Source organism: Pinus tabuliformis, chromosome Q, assembly GCF_031772625.1.
Source record: "Pinus tabuliformis cultivar Carrire ecotype Pingquan chromosome Q, CPIR1, whole genome shotgun sequence".
NCBI classification, from domain to species: Eukaryota; Viridiplantae; Streptophyta; class Pinopsida; order Pinales; family Pinaceae; genus Pinus; species Pinus tabuliformis.
The window spans coordinates 116,695,992-116,715,264 of NC_142296.1; the positions used below are offsets into that span (position 1 = coordinate 116,695,992).

The 19,273-nt window shown below is 35.2% G+C and overlaps 1 protein-coding gene across 1 annotated transcript; it reads left to right on the plus strand.

Annotated features, from left to right (window-relative positions):
* Positions 1 to 14,996: 14,996 nt before the first annotated feature.
* Positions 14,997 to 16,960, plus strand: LOC149218515 (AAA-ATPase At3g28510-like). The gene has a single exon (XM_089382404.1). It carries the CDS (start codon positions 15,245 to 15,247, stop codon positions 16,682 to 16,684), a length of 1,440 nt encoding a protein of 479 aa, XP_089238530.1. The 5' UTR covers positions 14,997 to 15,244; the 3' UTR covers positions 16,685 to 16,960.
* The last annotated feature ends 2,313 nt before the right edge of the window (positions 16,961 to 19,273 follow it).

Consider the following 19,273-nt stretch of genomic DNA (forward strand, 5'->3'; position numbering starts at 1 on the left):
ATTCTTGTTTACATGTCTACTCCAATGCTTTGGCTGATGGAAGTTTCCCTGGAGTGCATTATGAAATTAAATTAGACAAATAAAGAGTATCATTAATTAATTCAATCAAATTACTAGTCGTCGATCTGCATCTTGAAGTTGCCCTCTTTGCTTTCATCAGTTGAGACTGTCATTCTAGGAACAGAATTTCCTTATGTGATTCTAGAATTTGAGGCAGATTCGCAACTTGTCCTTCCTTGGTTTCTTTCCAAGAAAGAAACTCTGTTAATGTTTCATCGGCCTGCTCCAAATTTTGCCTTGCATCGACTGATTTATCGATCGTTGATGAAGAAATTTCACAGAGGGGCTGAGAAAGAGAAATATTATGACACAGAAAATTCAAATGATTAATTAATGCCTTATTGATCTGGAGAGCTTCTGATTTGAACTCTGCTACTTGAGGAAAACCTTTGAATCTTTCTATTTGTTGTGACAGTTAGGCAATTTGTTCATCTTTTGTTTTTCTCATCTGTTCATTCATTGTTTTCAGCTTGGCCAATGCTAGTGATAGTTCCTTTTGTTTTTGAACTGCACTTTGATCTATCCTCTGCTTCTCCTTGAGCAATTGCTCGTTTAGCTGGTTGTTTGATTGTTGTTGTGCTGCTAACTACTGTTCTAACTGTTCTATCCTCTGCTGTCTTTCGGATACCTGTGCTTCCAGCGAAACAATTATCTGATCTTTTTCTTTGAGTAAATTGTTGACTTCCGATGCTTTATCCATAGTAACTGCCGAATATGCCCCAACATATTGAGAGAGTTTTGTAAGGTCTTTGGAAGTATTGACTTCCTCTCTCCACACCACATTAATTATTTCCATTTGTGTAGGTAAAAAAGAAGATTGATCAAGTTTTCTCTTTTTCCTTTGTCTTTTTACTACAGCCCTATGCTTAGGGCTGTAGAAGACATCCAAAGGTGGTATTTCTTCTACATGTAGAATGATTTCATCGGATGGGTTTTCTGGAATTATCTCTATATCTTTTTGAGTGATGGGTGGGCCGCTGGTTCCCTCAGTCGGAACCGTATTAGTTGTTGTCTTGTGACCAGTTGTCACTTCAGGTGTGCTAAATCCCTGTAAGCTCTCAGTATTGCTTATGATTGAATCAAATTGTTGCCATTCTTTAAGTAGCTTGGGATCAATCTGAGTATCTATATCCAGGAGTTGACTATCTTTTCCTTGTTCCTGTTCCTGTTTTGGCACCTTTTCTTTTTCGGAGACCTTTTCCACATCGGAGGTCTTACCAGTAACTATTTGTTCAGCCTGACTAGATGACTGGACTGTAGGGGTTGTGGCTAAGAGGTCTAAAGGCAGAGTTTGCAACCTCTGTTCTCTAAGCCTATTAAACATTTCTAGCCCTTCATCTTGATATTTGATTCTAGCCAATGCTTTAACTTGGAATAATGATTCAGTTGAGGCAAATAGATCATCGAAGTCATCATCTTCATGATCAAATTTGGCAAGTTTGGCTTGGTCAAGAACATTATAGGCAACCTTTCTGGGATCATACTGCCTGTTAGGAATTGTGGCAAGCTTCAACATTTGCATTTTTTCTATCTCCTTCTCTGCGTGCTTGTAATCATGAAGAGTGAAAATGCCGCACCATAAAGGGAATATAAGCCATACCTGTTTCTTGGAATTTCTAAGGGTTTTAGATGTCGCATCTACTGTTATTTGATAAGCTAATTCCTGAGCTAAGAGTTTATCAGGCACATACAGGGGTAGGACATGGAGTTTAGTAAGGCTACCAAAAAGCTTTATATAAGTAATTTTTTCCTCCCCAAACCAACTCTCTACTGCTGTCAAATCTGTCTCTGCTTCCAGGGATATCCTAGGAGCGGGCTTATTAAAAATAGAGTAATAAACAGGCAAAATAAAACGGTTGCAGATTTTATACAGATGATTTTTGTAATGAGCCTTCCATAACTGCTCATGATAAATATGGATTGTTTTAGGGTCTGTGGGGGTCCATCTCCACCTAAGCAACGGAAATTCAGAATTGAGAAACCTCCGAGCAATGACCAAAGGAAAACAAATCAAGAATTTCTCAAAAAAGAGACTCAAAACACCCAATTGATAAAAGCTGAGAGCAAGAATGCCAATGAAACAAGCTTAGGTGAAGATTTATGGCAGATAACCAGTGGATCTGGGCAGCAAAAACAAATTAAAAACAAAATCTAAAAGGCAAAAAGGAGAAAATTGAAATTTTCTCGATTTTGACAGGGTACGCAGGCAACTTGTTTGCACAGGTGCGGGTACGCTCTGTGCACAAAGCGACAGTGCGTACAGGTACGCACTGTGCTACACTCAGAGGCTGCGTACTTCGGGCAAAACAAAGAAAAACTAAAAACTAATTTAACCCTAAGCTAGCCCACCCAAACACACAGTCAGACAGCCAAAAATCAGAAAACAAATAACTTTTCTCAGATCAAAAGTTCATACAAAGTAAAAAACTTTCACATCAATGGATTCCCTAGCGGAGTTGCCATTTTGTCAGGCGGAAAGAGTCGATAGTGCGGACACAACCAACCTCCCTAGGAGCCTAAGACTCTCTAGTGACAAACAAGACAAACAAGAGCAATCCTTCTCTAAATATGCATTTACCATACAAGAAATCAAGTGTTTAGATCCTACCTGTAGTCCAACGCTGTTGTAGTAGTCTAGCCTCGCCGATCCGGATGAGCTCCTCCTTCACTTCGAAACCTGCGTTCACTAGCAATCAAACGATTAAATAGCACTTGATAATCTCGTAAAATAAAACATATTTAACATATAGACCAAGGAGTACATGAAACAACTCATAAATAACAAGTTATTGAGAAGAATGGACTCATTTGCATTAATAGGAAACAAAAGGAACAATTACAACCTGAGCCTTGGTGTTGTGCAAGTCCCTCCTAGGGTCCATCAAGAGTTCTCCTTTACTTTGACAAAGCTCACCCACTTCCAAATGGAACAAGTAAGGATGGGAATCTCTCCTCACAAGCTTCTAAATGGGAGTCCTAATTCCAGCAGCATCTACCCTTAGAAATGTTTAGCTTTCAACCTCTCCTCCTTCTGGCCCAATGCCTGTATTTATAGTGCTCTAGAGGAAGTTAATCAGGTCCACCATCAATGGGATAAGCCCCTCTTTGGGTGGGTTAGCTCCCCTCTTGATGGGATAAGTTCCTCTTTGGTAGGGATACATGAACCATCTGGAGGCGCTTCATACACGTCAAACAAGCTTCTAGAATGCTCTAGAAATGACCACAAGTAACTTTTTGAAGATGAAACTCGCGCCTTTTGACCTTTACAGGGGTACGCACCCATCCCTTTACATACAGAGCGTACAAGTACGCAGGCACTGTGAACTTGGGTTGCGTACACGCAGGTAAGGCTGAGAGAAACTGCGTACCCAGAGATATATAGATTTTTAATGACTTTCTCTCTTTCTTGGAGTTTGACATGAAAAGCAGAGGTATGAGACTTGCCAAGGAGGATAGTATGACAGTTGATGGAGCCATACTAACTGCAAATAGTCATGGTGACAAATTTTAGTGTAACAGGGGATCGCGCTCCCAACATCCACCCATGGTATTCGTTCACCCATGGTATTTAACCACCCATGGAGTTTACCTATGGTATTGTGACAAAAAAAAACTATAAGTAAGAAGTCGCATTTTGTAAAAGGACAGATTGTCCACCACAATGTAGCTTTTACAATTTTTATCTGTTTGAATAAAAAAAGTTTCTTTGTGGTTATTTTATTGTGTGTTCTCCTCTTTCCTTTTGGCATTTCAATTTTTCAGATGTTGGGGGCCTCCCCCCAAGATTTGGGTCACCAGATTGTCACCTAAATTTTTCATGACGATCACTTTCAGCCAACGAACCTCGTCATCATAGCTCACCTCAAACCCAGAGCTGGTCGAGTCACTATCACGCATGCTCCACAAAGTTGTCGACCCAGTAAGCATTGTGTTAACAAAGGCTCCATACCAAGGACTCTTTACAACCCATGTATAAATGATTGTTGCTCCTATACCCTGTGCAACAAGTTGACCAAGGAAAGGATCATGAATGGCTTGCACAACCCAATTCCATGGAACTGAAATGCTTATGACCTGAAGGGGGAAGCGACCAATTCAAGGTGCCTGACTAGCCTTATAATTGGAGGAATGAAAGTCACATGTGGCTCATCCGAAAGGAAGATGTGATGGTCAATGAGTAGCAAAGGTGAGAAGGTAGAAGGAATGGTGTTGCATTTTAAGATCACATAGGGAGTCAAATCAACCTCATTGAGCAATCACACTCACTCCAACTTTGACATCGCTAGGCAAGAAAAGGTTTTAGGTATCATGCTCTTTCAGGGCCAACATCCATGCTTGGTCTTCAACGGCTAGTACTTTTGAACTTGGCAATAGCCATAATTTTTTAGCTTAATTCAGTTCATTCTCAAATGCAAATAGTTAGTTTTGACTTAGGAAAAAATGGCGTTAGAGCCAAGGTTACAATATATAAACCAAAAATTGAGCTGAAATTTTAATTTGTGTTATTTAAATTTGTTTTTTGATTGTATATATGGATTCAGCACTCTGAAAAATCCTTGGGTCACTTAGATTGTGCAGGGATTACCCGTCAACTAACTTGTGATTTCAATAAATTTCTTCTAGATTTTAGAGAAATTAGACCAAAATATCCCACTAAAAAAACTTCCAAAAAATAGCACTACAAACGGTTTCCAGATTTAAATAAAATTGTCCACTGAACCCATAACATCGAACCTTAAACGCTCGCCAAACTTTGATTTGGCAGGCTGTTAAATCTAATTTCAAATGGAAAACTAAATTGAAAATGTATAAAGAAATCCATTGAAATTCCTTTCCTTGGCGTATTATGGGTACGGTGGCTTTAAAAAACCGGTCGGTGGATTTAAAAAACTGTGTCGTAAAAGGTCCTGGGTACGAATTTCAAATTGAAGCACGTATCAAAAAACTCGACTGTTTCTGCACTTTGTTTTGAATTTTAATCATTTTTATACGAAATGTGGAGGCGCAAGAAAAATGTTTGACCGTATTTTGTTTTAATTATTTTAATAGAAGAGGAAAAAATTTGAGCATCAATATGCCCGTCAGATTCCATTATTGGTCGGAATACAGACCTGAAACGCAATTTCTTTATCTCGGGAGATACAGAACCTGAAACACTGTTTTTTTTATCTGGTTAAAATTTTTATTTAATTTTATATATATATTATTTAGTATTTAAAAATATAATTTAAATAATAAAAAATAATATATTATATTTTATATTCTAAAAAAAATTAAATTTAAAAAAATTTGATTTCTCAATTTATATTAAATCAATACTTAAAATAAATTTATACTAGTTTAATTAATCTTTCAAAATTTATAAATAATTAATATATTGTAATTTTACAAAATCTAAATAATATAAATTAATTATTTTTAATATATAACTAATAAATTTAAATAAAACAAAAAATATCTCAAAATTACTTACCATACTCAACTGTACAAGTGATAAAATTAACATAAAATTCTAATATTTCAATTACAATAATAATGGCACTCGACCTTTCTCATGAATCCCCTACTCATATTTCTCTTAACCTAAGAAGAAGAATATTGGCTCACCTCCACAATAGCAAGTCCCCTACTCACATTTCTCATTTCTCTTAACCTAGGAAGAGGAATATTGATTCACCTCCGCACTAGCAATTACTTTTAATCCCTTCACTCCGCTTCTTTACCATGATGTTCATACTCGTCATCGCAATGTAGATTTCCTCAACAATCACTGCATTCAATCCCCATTCCTTCCCTGCGCAAACTGTAAAAATTCAAAAGTTTACCTATTTTACATATAATTTATTTATTGGGTTTTGTCAATCGGAAACTTAAGAGTAGCAATGAGGTTTATCATCTGATTTGTGAAAATGAGCATTAACTCTCGATAAATAATATGTATCTAAAATATACACAATTGAATATGTATTAAGATATATTTCATTTTAATTAATTTAAATATATGTAGTGAAATGTCTAGTAGTTGATTAACTTTCTTTCCTAGTCACTTTGATTGGATTAGAATTTTAATTAAAATATATATAATTAAATGTTTTTATTCTGAGAGGAAAAAAAAGTGAGTAATTTGTATTTCAAAATAGTGAAATACAAAATACATTTATTGTATTTTAAGCCTCAAATTAATATTCTTGTATCTTAAATCTCAAATTAACTTTCAGATTGTATTGAGAGTATTGGAAACTATATTTATGATGTCATCTATTTATTTGGGAAAACCAAAAAGTATCCTTAATTTTTGTATGTTCAGAACCTCTCCACTGTATATCTGTACCGTGCCATAATAGTTTCCATCTACATCCATGTCACTGATATAACCACAAAAACTATCACGAAATTGTCTCTGCCAAGACGACTAAAAATATATATACATCCCACTGTTTAAAACATAAAGGAAAAAACCCAAAAAACATGTTGTCTGTCCCTGATATTCATTCTATGATCTTTTCTGATATTCACGACCAAGGGTTGAGAAGAGATTCTGAGCTCTTGCCTTCTTTAGAGACTGTAACTTTTCCACTGCCTTCCTCCATTACCAAGCCGTCTTTAGAAAGGGAGCCCGCCTACTGGTTCCGTGCGAGTAGGTATGATTAAAAAATAAGTGAGTCAAGAAATGAGTATGAATACTAATATCATGGGAAACAACGTATATTCCCTTAGTGCTTTTCATCCAACCAATAACATTTTTAATTCTTCTTATATATATATGCGCAAATTCTTTAGTGCCATTCATCTAATCAATAACATATTTAAGTCTTTATATATATGTACAAAGAGTAACTTTAAGAGAATTCCAAGTGCAGATAATTCTTCCAAATACATAATTAAATTTACATCAAGATATATACCGTTTTAATTTAAAAACGAGTATCTCAATATACCACATTTAATGTTGAGCTGCATATTATTTGCTTAACTTTCCTCGGCACTTTGATTTGATTAGAACCCCAAAGGAAATACATTTTTCTGCGTTTTCCGTTGTCGTCTGCTATCGTCATATGAAAAGGATATCGATGCCAAAAGGTGAAATTGGTTGTCACTAGTACCGTATAGTATACAGTGATATGGGGTTTAACAGCAAGTTTCATTAGGTGAAACTCACGAGATGAGGGTTCAAATTTCATTGAGTATATATATGACCTGTTGTGTCTTGGTTAGAAGAGTAGGTGATCCCATTGAGACACAAGTTTCCTGCTATTGTGCGGCTTGCAGGTTGTTGCACGTAGCCTAGATTTATAGTAGCAGCCAGTTAAATTTGATCCTAGGTCTGTTCAGGATAACTCTCACCAATTACCCATTATCCTAAATCAAAAAAAATATAAGATACTAATAACAATCGTAATAAAATATTAAAGGTATCACATGTTACGGAGTGGGATGTAAAGATTATTGGACTCCAATAATGTATCCAGACCTCATAAATTTTAAGTTTTATTTAAAATAACTTAAATAATAAAAATAAAAAAGGATACTTTATTTAAAGAAAACAATGTAAGTGAAACACCGAGTGTAAGGACAAATCGGAAATTTAAGTGACATTGTCCACCGAGCGCGTAACATCTCACCACTTACCTTATTGCCAGCTTTAATTTGCTTTTTGCGCATGTCGTCGGTCAGAAGTTGCTGTCTTTAGCGTTTCCTGGGCAGGTGACTTTAAAACCTGTGTCATACAGGGGTCCGTTAAACGCGGCCCAAGCTTTGATTTGGCAGGCTTCTTTTTGTGCATGTGATCTAATTACAAATATAGAACTAAATTTAAAATATATAAAGAAATCAGTTGGAAGTCGCTTTCTTTGGCGTTGTATGGGTACGGTGACTTTAAAATATATAAAGAAATCAGTTGGAAGTCGCTTTCTTCGGCGTTCTATCGGTACGGTGACTTTAAAGAGCCACAGTTTAACGAGCTCAGAAAATAATGTAACTTTTTTGTACGATTTTGAAAAAATTTGGCCGAAATTTATGGTTTAAATTATAGCCTTAGGATTTTGAGTGACCGATGGATTTATGGGGGTGCTAAATTCGTTTTCGCTATAATAAAAAATAAATCTAACATTCCATAGATTAGATTTTTTAAACATTTATTCCCCAGTCAGACGAAATAGTGACTTTCTTAAAATCTGTCATAGGCGAAATTGTGGCCCTATTAGACAATGCCTTTAAAAATTCTGTGTCAAAACGGGGTCCACGGAGCTCAGCACAAACTATTACTGAGGCACGAACTTTCACATGGTCAGAGTACATGAGATGCGACTCCGGTCCTGTTTGTTTTGATGCCCCTCTGCAAGGAATTTCCTTTTCAATTCTCGGCACTTTCATATTCCACAGGATTGTCTATTAAATAGTGAGGCTAAATAGATTAGAATCGGATAAATAAACTTTAAGAGAGATAAAGATTGAAAGTGAACAATAAAGACTTACGTAACCAATTTACTTTCATTAAAGTTAATAAAAAAAAAATTATTAATTTATTTTTTATATATATTATTTTTCACATTTTGATTATTATTATTATTATATATATATTTTTATTATATATATATATTTATTATATATATCCGGCCTGGAGTATGCCGTAAAATTGCTTCTGCTTGGCTAAGAGTTCGTCTTCCTCGGACGTAAGGAAACAGGTTAACGGCCCAAGACCTAGAGGCATCTTGCAGGAGTGAGAGCCTGCTCCCGATTACGGACCACCAGCAGTGTTATGCCAGGTGGCGTGGTTTTCCTATTTAACAGTGATGAGTCAAACCCAGCATTCGCGGACAGCAGCCAGAGATGGCTGTCCTCACTGTTGGTTCTCTGGCTGTCCTCACTGTTGGTTTGACACCTGAGTTGATAGGTTTTACCACCTTCGGAAAAAAAAAAAAAAAAAAAAAAAAATATTATATATATATATATATATTTATTATATTTATATATTTATTATTATTATTATTATTATTTGATCTACTACTTCATTTTATAGATACTAAAACATTTTTTTCATATTGAGTAGACATTTAAATGTTTACACTCATTTAAGACGCAACATATCTCCCATACTAACTATAGAGTGCTTCTTAGCAAAATTAAAATAAAATAAAATTGATGTTAACCATAAATAAAATATTTCAATGTCCATATTAAATAAAATAATTTTATATTAAATGATTGATATATATATATATATATATATATATATATCCAACTTCTATTGCAAAGATTGTGAGGGAAATCAAATTTTTTTCCAATGTTTAATATAGAGTTGATGTGTGCCATTTAAAATATATTAATAACCAAAAAATAAAAAATAAAAATCAATGTGGATTTTATATATATATATATATATATATTAAACAATTTTCTTTTTTTCAATGTGTATTATAAATAAGATATTTCAATATTCAAGATGAGTAAAATATTCCATTGATATGTACTTTCTTATTCAAGGAATGAGAGAGTTTTGTAAATGTGGATTTTATATTATATACATATTAAACACTTTTCTTTTTTCAATGTGTATTATAAATAAGATATTTCAATATTCAAGTTGAGTAAAATATTTTCAAGGCATGAGAGAGTTTTGTAAATGTGGATTTTATATTATATACATATTAAACAATTTTCTTTTTTCAATGTGTATTATAAATAAGATATTTCAATATTCAAGTTGATTAAAATATTCCATTGATATGTACTTTCTAATTTAAGGCATGAGAAAGTTTTGTAAATCTTTCAATGTTTAGGCAATTGACTTCTAAAATTCCAGCCAAAACCACGTAAGGCTTAACCGAGGATGGCATAAGGACACAAGGGCCTGGTTAAACTATTGGGAGATCAATGAGAATGATGCTTTGCAAAACATAAATAACATTAAAGATATTGTTACTTCTAAGTTCAAAGAAAAATTGTGGTGTGAGAAAGATTTAGCGTCTAAAAGAAAATTAAGTTATTATAAGAAGGTCATCAACCCCACCCTTGAAGATCAAAAGTATCTCTCTATTCTAACTAGCTCAAAGAAGAAAATTAATATAGCAAAGATTAGAACGAATTCTCATGAGCTCCATAGTGAAACTGGCCGCTGGGCAGTTCCTAAAACGCCATGGATGGAAAGGATCTGCCATATTTGTGAGAATAGGAGCATCGAGGATGAAAACCACTTCCTCTTAGAGTGTCCTGCATACAACCACATTAGATCTCAATTTCACAACCTTTGTTTACAATGCCAAAATTATAGTGAGTTAACCATCATCATCATCATCAAAAAAATAAACAAAAATAATTCTATATGTATATAGAGAGTGTTTATATATATATATATATATATAGATTCTTCAAATTTTGCACTCTAAAATAGGTTGCCACTTTAAAAAATTTGATATTTTTAAAGACTAGAGACTTGATAGATCTAGAATTACATGAATCTATGATAGTGTTAAATAATTTATATTTCTATCAATATATATATATATATATATTTTATGCAAAAAGCTTATCATAAAAACTCTCCAAAAAACTCACTGGATCAACCATTCAAAGTGCTCACACAATTCCAACTCAAACAACAATGCAACCAGTATCTTTCCAGTTAACAGTCACGGGAAGGATATCTACATCTGTTTATGGTGTCCACTGTTTTTTCATTGTTTTTGTTTGTTCACTTACAGTTTACAGACATTTTGTATCCTGTGTTCAGCAAATCTGAATTTTCAAGCCAGCTTAAAGCCATTTGCTGCTTTTATTAACAGCAACACAATAACAAAAAAGTATCGTTTTGTCGCTGAAAGGAGAATGTGAATTATACCTTGTCAGCACTTTGGACAGTTAGTTGGTCGAGTAGACCTCGTTCGTGTAGAATTCTATCCATTCAAACGATAGAATTCGAGTGGTAGACGTTTTCTTTACAAGAATTTTCTTGACTAGTAACTTCACCTTCTATTCTCCATTCACACACCAACTTCAGCAACAAACAGACTTCACGTGCAAGCAAAGATGGAAAGGACAAACCGAAATTAATTCGGTGCCACTGAAGGAAATTTCCCGTCAGAGCAAATGGCAAATGAAATGAATTTCAATGAAATCTCTTGCGAATTCAATAATCTTTCATATTCAAAAGAAAAAGGGAAATGACGAGTGATTTAATTTAGCATGCAGCAACTACAATTAATTCGCTGTACAAAAAGAATTTTGGGTTCTTTATTTGGTTGAGTATTGAATTTTGTTTTAAATTTTGGGTTCCTTATTTTCTTGAGGATTTTTGTATGTGTAGTTTAATTATTTTAAGTTGTTTATTGTTTTGTTTTTTTTTTTAAGTTTTATTTAAAATATAATAAAATTTAAATAATTCATAATTATAAATAGCGTAGTTTAAAGAGACGGAGGAGTTGTCCAGAAAGTTATGGAAATTCTGGTTATATTTAGAGAAAGTCCGGAAAGGATTTTTGTAAATCCAAGTTATAGTTGTTAAACTTTAAAATTTTAGTTATCCTAGATATTTTTGATGGTGTTGAATCTATTTCTACCATCAAAAACATGATTCAAACACTACCTCTACAAGATTTTTTGAAAATATTTTGCCCAGATTCCGACTACTTTTGGCCGTCCGGGCAATTCCTCCACCTTGTTAGACGACTCCAATGGTGGTGTGGTAGGTTCGGCGTGAGTGTGACGGTGATAGCTATGACAGCGGAGTGTCAACTATGACAGCAGAGAGTCGAGGAGTCGGTATCGACATTAGCACAATGTGCATTGGTTTGGCTTCACACTTAACAACTTAGCAACTTAGGGCCATGCTTGTAGTATGGTGATTAGTCGTTTGATTCATTTCACCAAACCAAGGAGTACTGTGAAACTTCGTGGATAGCTGCATGAATTGGTCACATTTCAACATTTGTTCTAGATGTTGGAATGGCTGTCGTCAGAGATATTGGACTTCATTTAAGCCAACTGAACAAAAACATTATGAAGGAACAAGGAAGAGGCCTTGGGGTTGTAGTGTTTTGCGATCCAAGAAAGGGCACATTATGAAGGAACAAGCAAGAGGCCTTGGGGTTGCAGTGGTTTGCGATCTAAGAAAGGGTGCAACGATGTGGCTAACGCGATTAGACAGACACAATGGCACCTTCCGACAAGGTTGCTTGCGTGTTCAGAGGCCGTTTTTGTGTTTACTGTTCGGCTTAAAGCGTTGCCTATCATTGCATGTGGCACACGGTCAACCCTGACAGGCAGGGAGAGTACCACTTTCTTAACAAAATTTGTGAACCAGTATGAGGGATGTTTTGGCAACCTGAGAGGCTCTAAACTATACTAGATAGATGCCGAGTTCGGACTAAATACTTGCGAGAAGAGTCCACAAAATCAATTTGAAAAGGTCTCTATTATAATGCTGCCATAGGCAAAGAGGTCAATTGTTGTTGTGTGTTTGTTAGTGTGTCAAGTATGTGGTGTGTTGCAGTTTTATAGTGCTTTATTGTAGCAGTGTAATGTGACAAATCAAATGAAGAACCAATTATAGAACATATTAATATATTTTTAAATTGGTAATTCTTGATGCATATGGTGACACAAGAACATATCACTAATTTGATTATGTATAATTTGATATAAGCTGGTGGCGTCATGTGGAGCCAAGAACATCAACTTACAGGGTAATTTGATTATGTTTACATCTTGTATAATTGACTTTTGAATACATTCAGTACTCAGACTATGCCTTCCTATATAACTGAGGAATATAGCGGAAGATCATGTGTTCAACAAATGGAGGTATGCCCATACGATGGTTCGGTGTCAACTCTGGCCCGTCGTGCTCCGAGAAGTCAAGAAGCATCAATTCTAAAAATTACGTCAAAGATGGTTTGAAGTGGTTACGTTTTAAATGGAGGTCAAGTGACAACTCGAAGATGTGGTGGTGAAGAAAGAGCAGTGTTTACAAGATTCCATAGTGGATGTGAGTGTTGATGAAGACTAGTCAGTCAAATATCATATTGTTGTTGTAATATGTGTTTTTAATGTTTTCCATGCAAGCATTAAGAGAGGGTGTTGGAAGTAATGCTTCCATGCCATGAGTAGTTGACATTGTGAGTCCTTATGCATTAGTCTAGAAACTTTTGATTCCATGCATGAGTTGGAATCATGATCTTGATATGTCAAAATCAATAATCTATATCCGTATATATTTATATGTGTAGTGATCAATAAAAATATCAAATATGATTTATTATTTGCAATCAATTGCTCTCATCTCTCAATTTTCTATCACTATCTTTTTCGAATTGTAATATTGTTTTATAATTGTGGATTTAACCAAATCACATATCTCTTAAACACAACTTTGAAAAGCAACTTGACTCAATCGTCAATTGAACCATGTTTAATTTATTTAGGAATATTAACATAAAACTAAACGAATTCAATTTCTACCTTAACCAATCTTATTTCTTTATTAAAAAAGGACAAGGAAAATTAGGGAAGATTGAACGATCTGGAATAGTTTATTTATAATCTTGTTTGAGACGTTTATCCGTCATTACCTCTGTATTTAACAACAAAGAATTTCATCATTTTCAGCACAATGATTTTCAATTGTTTTCTTGTGTTTGTGCAATGTTAATTAATTGTTTGTTAGCACTTTGGAGAGTGAGTAAATGGGTCCAGTGGACCTCCTGTAGCTATTAAAGGTGGACACGTCCTAAGAGATCCATTCAACCGATACAATTCATGTGGTACACGTTTTCTTTAAATGAATTTGGGTTTGAACCCAAAGTAAAATATTGGGCATACTTTGATCTTCAAGTTCACTTCCCTTTCTCTATTCACACATGAAATTCAAAGACAAGCTTATTTCACGTGCAAGTAAAATGGGAAATGGGCATTGGCTAACCACCCTGTCATAGGGCATTAAATGTCTGGTTATATGCATACTGGATAACCCAATAACGCACACACGATGATTAGATAAATAAAAAATAATGGCGGTGTGTTATCGGGTTATCGAGTATACATATAATCGGGCATTTAATGCCCTATGGCAGGCTGGTTAGCTCTTGACTGGGAAATGATTCGATGGATCAGCGCACAAAAGGAGAAACGAAAATAAAATTAATTTAGTGTTTATGAAAGAAATTTAGAGTAAGAACCAAGGACAAAAGAACAAAGGAAATGAATTTAATAGAATCTCTTGTCAATTCAAGAATCTTTTATATTCCAAAAGGAAACAAATAAAGAGGGAAATGTTAGATGTTAAGATTTTGTGATCTCCAATTTAGTAGGTATGTTTTTCCGAAAGAAAATGATAAGTGATTCATTGTATTACTATCAATTTGGCAAATAACACTTTACAATTAAATTGTTTAAAAATAATAATAATAATAATATTCCATTTTAGATTCTTTATTTTATTGAATATTTATATTTATGTAATTTGATTGTTTTAATTTTTTTGTTTATTTTCATATATATATATATATATTGAAGTCTAACGAAGTGGAGGAATTGTCTCGACAGCCAAAAGTAGCCGGAATCGGAACAAAATATTTTCAAAAAATCAAAGAAATTAATTGGAAGTAGCTTTTTTTGGCGTTCTATGGGTACGGTGACTTTAAAGAATGATATTTTAATGAGAAACAATTTTGCCCAAAAAATAATGTAAATTTTTGTATGATTTTGAAAAAATTGACCGAAACTTATGGAAATTTAAATTATAGCTTAAGGATTTTGAGTGACGGATGGATTTTTGGTGGTGGTAAATTTGTTTTCGCTATTATAAAAAATAAATCTAACACTCCCTAGATTAGGTTTTTTAAACATTTATTTCCCAATCAGACGAAATAGTGACTTCCTTAAAATCTGCCATAGGCGAAATTGTGGCCATATTAGACAATGCCTTAAAAAAATCTGTGTCGAAACGGGGTCCACGGAGCTCAGCACAAACTATCACTGAGGCACATGCTTTCACATGGTCAGAGTAGGTGAGATGCGACTCCGATCCTGTTTGTTTTGATGCCCCTCTGCAAGGAAATTTCCTTTTCAATTCTCGGCTCTTTCATATTCCACAGGATTGTCTATTAAATAGTGAGGCCGAGCTCCTCTCAGATGAACGAGTGTTTTCTGGTTTGATATTCTTTTAGTGTGTTTCCATTTTTTCCTGAAAATGGAAGTCTGGTCTAATCTGGGGTCCATAATGGCTACCGTGATATTCTTACGGACCATAGCCAAGGAATACCTTCCCCCGGAGTTCTATGGATTTTTTTCAAAATGGCTGCACACTCTCGTAGGGTTAGTGTCTTCTCACATCTCAGTAGTCATAGAAGAGAACGATGGGATGAAAGTGAGCGAAGTTTACGAGGCAGTGCAGACTTACCTGAGCGTAAGGTCGTCTTCTGCTGCAAAGAGATTAAAACTGAAGAAGCCTCAGAATAACAAGGAATTTACGTTCAGCATGGATAGAAACGAGCAGATCGAAGATGAATATGAGGGAATCAAAGTGCGGTGGGTGTTCCACAGCAGTGAGCGCAAACAGCAGGTCATGTTCTCCTGGGACTCCACCTCCGAGGAGAAACGCTACTACGAATTAACATTTCACAAGAAACACAAGCACATGATCTTCGATCAGTATCTTCCCCGCGTCATGGCCGAAGCAAAAACGCTGGAGGTTAGAAGCCGCTACCGGAAGATTTACACCAATAAATCCAATTCCAGGGACTATGAATACCGGAACAGGGTGTGGACGCCCGTTGTATTCGATCATCCGGCGACTTTCGATACTCTGGCTCTGGAACCAGAGGTGAAGCAGGATATCGTGGAAGACCTCCAAAAATTCTCGAGAGGAGAGAAGTATTACAGGAAAGTTGGGCGGGCGTGGAAGCGGGGTTATTTGCTGTACGGTCCCCCTGGAACGGGCAAGTCGAGCATGATTGCCGCCATGGCTAACTTTCTGGATTACGACATCTACGATCTGGAGCTCACCCAAGTGAAGAACAACACGGAACTGAGAAAGCTTCTGATCGCAACCACCAACAAATCAATAATCGTGATTGAAGATATCGACTGCTCTCTTGATCTCTCGGACCGCAAGAAGAAGAAGAAGAAGCCAGAGACAGATGAGGAGAAGGACAAGAAACCGTCGGAGCCTGGTAAGCCCGATGAGAACGGAAACGAGGAGAGCAAAGTGACCCTTTCCGGCGTTTTGAACTTCACAGACGGTTTGTGGTCGTGTTGCGGAAGCGAGAGATTGTTCGTCTTCACTACCAACCACATCGACAGGCTCGACCCGGCGCTTCTCCGGTCTGGTCGCATGGACAAACACATTCTCCTCTCATTCTGCACTTTTGGGGCATTCAAGACTCTAGCCCGCAATTACCTCTCCATTGAAGACCATGAGCTCTTTCCCCAGATCCAGGATTTAATGGAGGCTGCTCAGATGACTCCTGCAGATGTAACGGAACATCTCATGAAGAAGGCTGAGCAGCCCATCTCTGCCCTCCGAAACCTAATTCAAGCACTTCGCGAGGCCAAAGAAAGAATAGCCAGCGGCCCTTTGAAGGGCATATCAGAAGAAGAAAATGCTACTGCAACAGAGGAGCAAGTGTAATGTCAGAATCAATCATTGCTTAGAACTCCAGCATCCACTAGAAAATATCAGTAGCAGAAGAGCAAAATTATTCAGAAGATACTTTAGATAAGCATCTCGTGCTTAAACCAAATTTAGTTTGTCATCTGTTTTTTTCCCTTCGTTTTTTCGTCTTTATTTCTCCAGCAGCATCTTGTGGTCAAATTAAATTCGCTTTGTAGTTTTTCTTTCTTTGCACCTTCTCTCAACACGAAGAGCCAGATTTAAGTGATCGAACAATTTGGATTTTGGTGCTTATTTAAGTTTTGCTTATAATAATTTGCTTATTACCCTTTTAAATATATATTTTTAAAATTTTAAAATATAAAATGATTTGAAATTATAAAATATAAAATGATTTGAAATTATAAAATATAAAATTTCATTTTATATACGTATTAAAATGTATTATAATATATGTGGTTGATTATGGATTGTTTGGGAAATTTCAATTCCTTTATTAAAATGTATTAGAATATATGCGGTTGATTATGGATTGTTTGGGAAATTTCGATTCCTTCTCTGTTAAAAATAAATTATTTTAATTGGTATGATTTATTTGAATAATGATAATAAGTTTATTATATTAATAAATAATAATTATATTAATTTTTAATTTTATTAATGAAATGTATTCCTATTTTATTAATAAGTAAAAATTTAACATTTTACATGTATGAGTGCATTATTTGTTTTTGTGTGAGAAAATAAGGGGTGAGAATTGAAAGACTTTGCTCCATGAAGGAGAAACCAAAGCATGGAAGTCTTATATTCAAACTAACAATTATAAAAAAAAATATGATTCTAAGATCTAACATTTCATTGATTTGCATTAATGACCAAAACGGGTGAGGTGTCAAAAACCATTAGCAAGCATCAAGGCATTGCGCCACATATTCGCCAACCAAACCAAAATGAACATTGTTGTGAACTTGCCATTGAGCCAAACGAGACTGAGAGAACCAACTTGAGAATCGTCTTGATGCTAGAGTGTTAGAGTGTTAGAGATACAAAGATATTTTATGGGAATTCCCCTCAAGAGGAGGGGCTTTGTTCTTACTATTTGGTAGCTATTTGATGTATTGCATATTGAACTAATAAAGATCAAAGCTAATAAGTAAAAATCTAACATAGGTAGTTATCAAGTTAAGAGATTTAACATATACGTTTCCATATTGAATTCTCAACATGTACAACTCGGAAAATTATACAACTGATAGTACACTACACTTGAACTCCAATCTCAACTAAGTAACTCGAATTCCATGCAAACATGAGTTAATTATGGTTGACTTATAAGCTAGTTGGTTTAACACATGAATCTGCACCCCACTGCTAGACCTCCTACTAACAACTCAAATTAAACTCAACCTAGGCTCATAAAATTTAGGAGAAATTCTACATAACTCAAGTTAGGCCGTCAACTCAAATTAACTGACGCAACTAAGTGAAATTAACTTAGTTAACTCATTCTTATTGTCTTTTGATGTCGAATTACAATTTTCTCCTAATTTAATTCAAGGGAAAATTAAATGAGGATTTTCTTTTTGCCATTTTCAACACTCCCTCTCAACAAGAAAGAGATTACCTGCTACCCCGATCCTACCTCTATGGAACTCAAAGTTTCATCTTGACAATTCCTTTGTCAAAGTATATGCATCCTATTCCTATGTAGGAATGTACTCCAACGATGTGATTCTCCTCTGCACCTAATCTCGTAGATACTGATACCGTATGTCAATATGCTTGGATTGATCATGAAAAACTGGATTCTCAGAGAGTTTGATACAACTCTGGTTGTCAGAGTAAATCAATGTGGGATCCATCATCTCACCAAATAACCCAGCAAGAATCGTCCTCATCTAGATAGCTTCACAAGATGCTTGACTAGAAACCATGTACTCTACTTCTACTAAATTGAGTGCAACTGATCTCTGCTTCCTATTGTAACAAGAAACTGTTGCTGATCCAATACTTAAGATGCCTCCTGAAGTGATCTTCTTGTCTAATGTTTTGAAGGAAACGTAACTAGGTTCATTCCTCATAAATGTACTTTTAATATTTGTATCTATTCAAGAAAAAGAAATATCATTTTTTATAATATATGTCAATGAGTTTCTTGCTCATTGAAGTAGGTCTAACAAATGTTAAAGTGCTATAGGTAAATCGAAAGGTCAAAAGAATTATGTTAAAGACCTTAAGGGTATGTTACATTGTATAAGTGTCAAGGAAGTCACCTCCAAGCAAATTCAAGTCCCTTCCTATGCAAAGGCACCATCAAAGAGTCTCCTTCAAGCATGTGACACTGCTAAAGAAGCCATCTAAAGCAAGCATAACAAGTCAGCCTGCAGACTGTCCTCAAGTTGGCCTTCTAGTCAGCCTAAAAGGAGGGACAATCCTCTATATATAAAGGTTTTCCACTCCATTATAACGCATTGAAATATCTATGAAATCAGCGAAGGGAAGAAGTCAACAAATAGAAGGGAAAGCCTAGTCTAAAGGGTCTCCAAGACAAGCAAAGGAAGGAGGAAGAAGCCTGAAGTGAAGAAGATTGTTTCTAGGGCTAGAAAC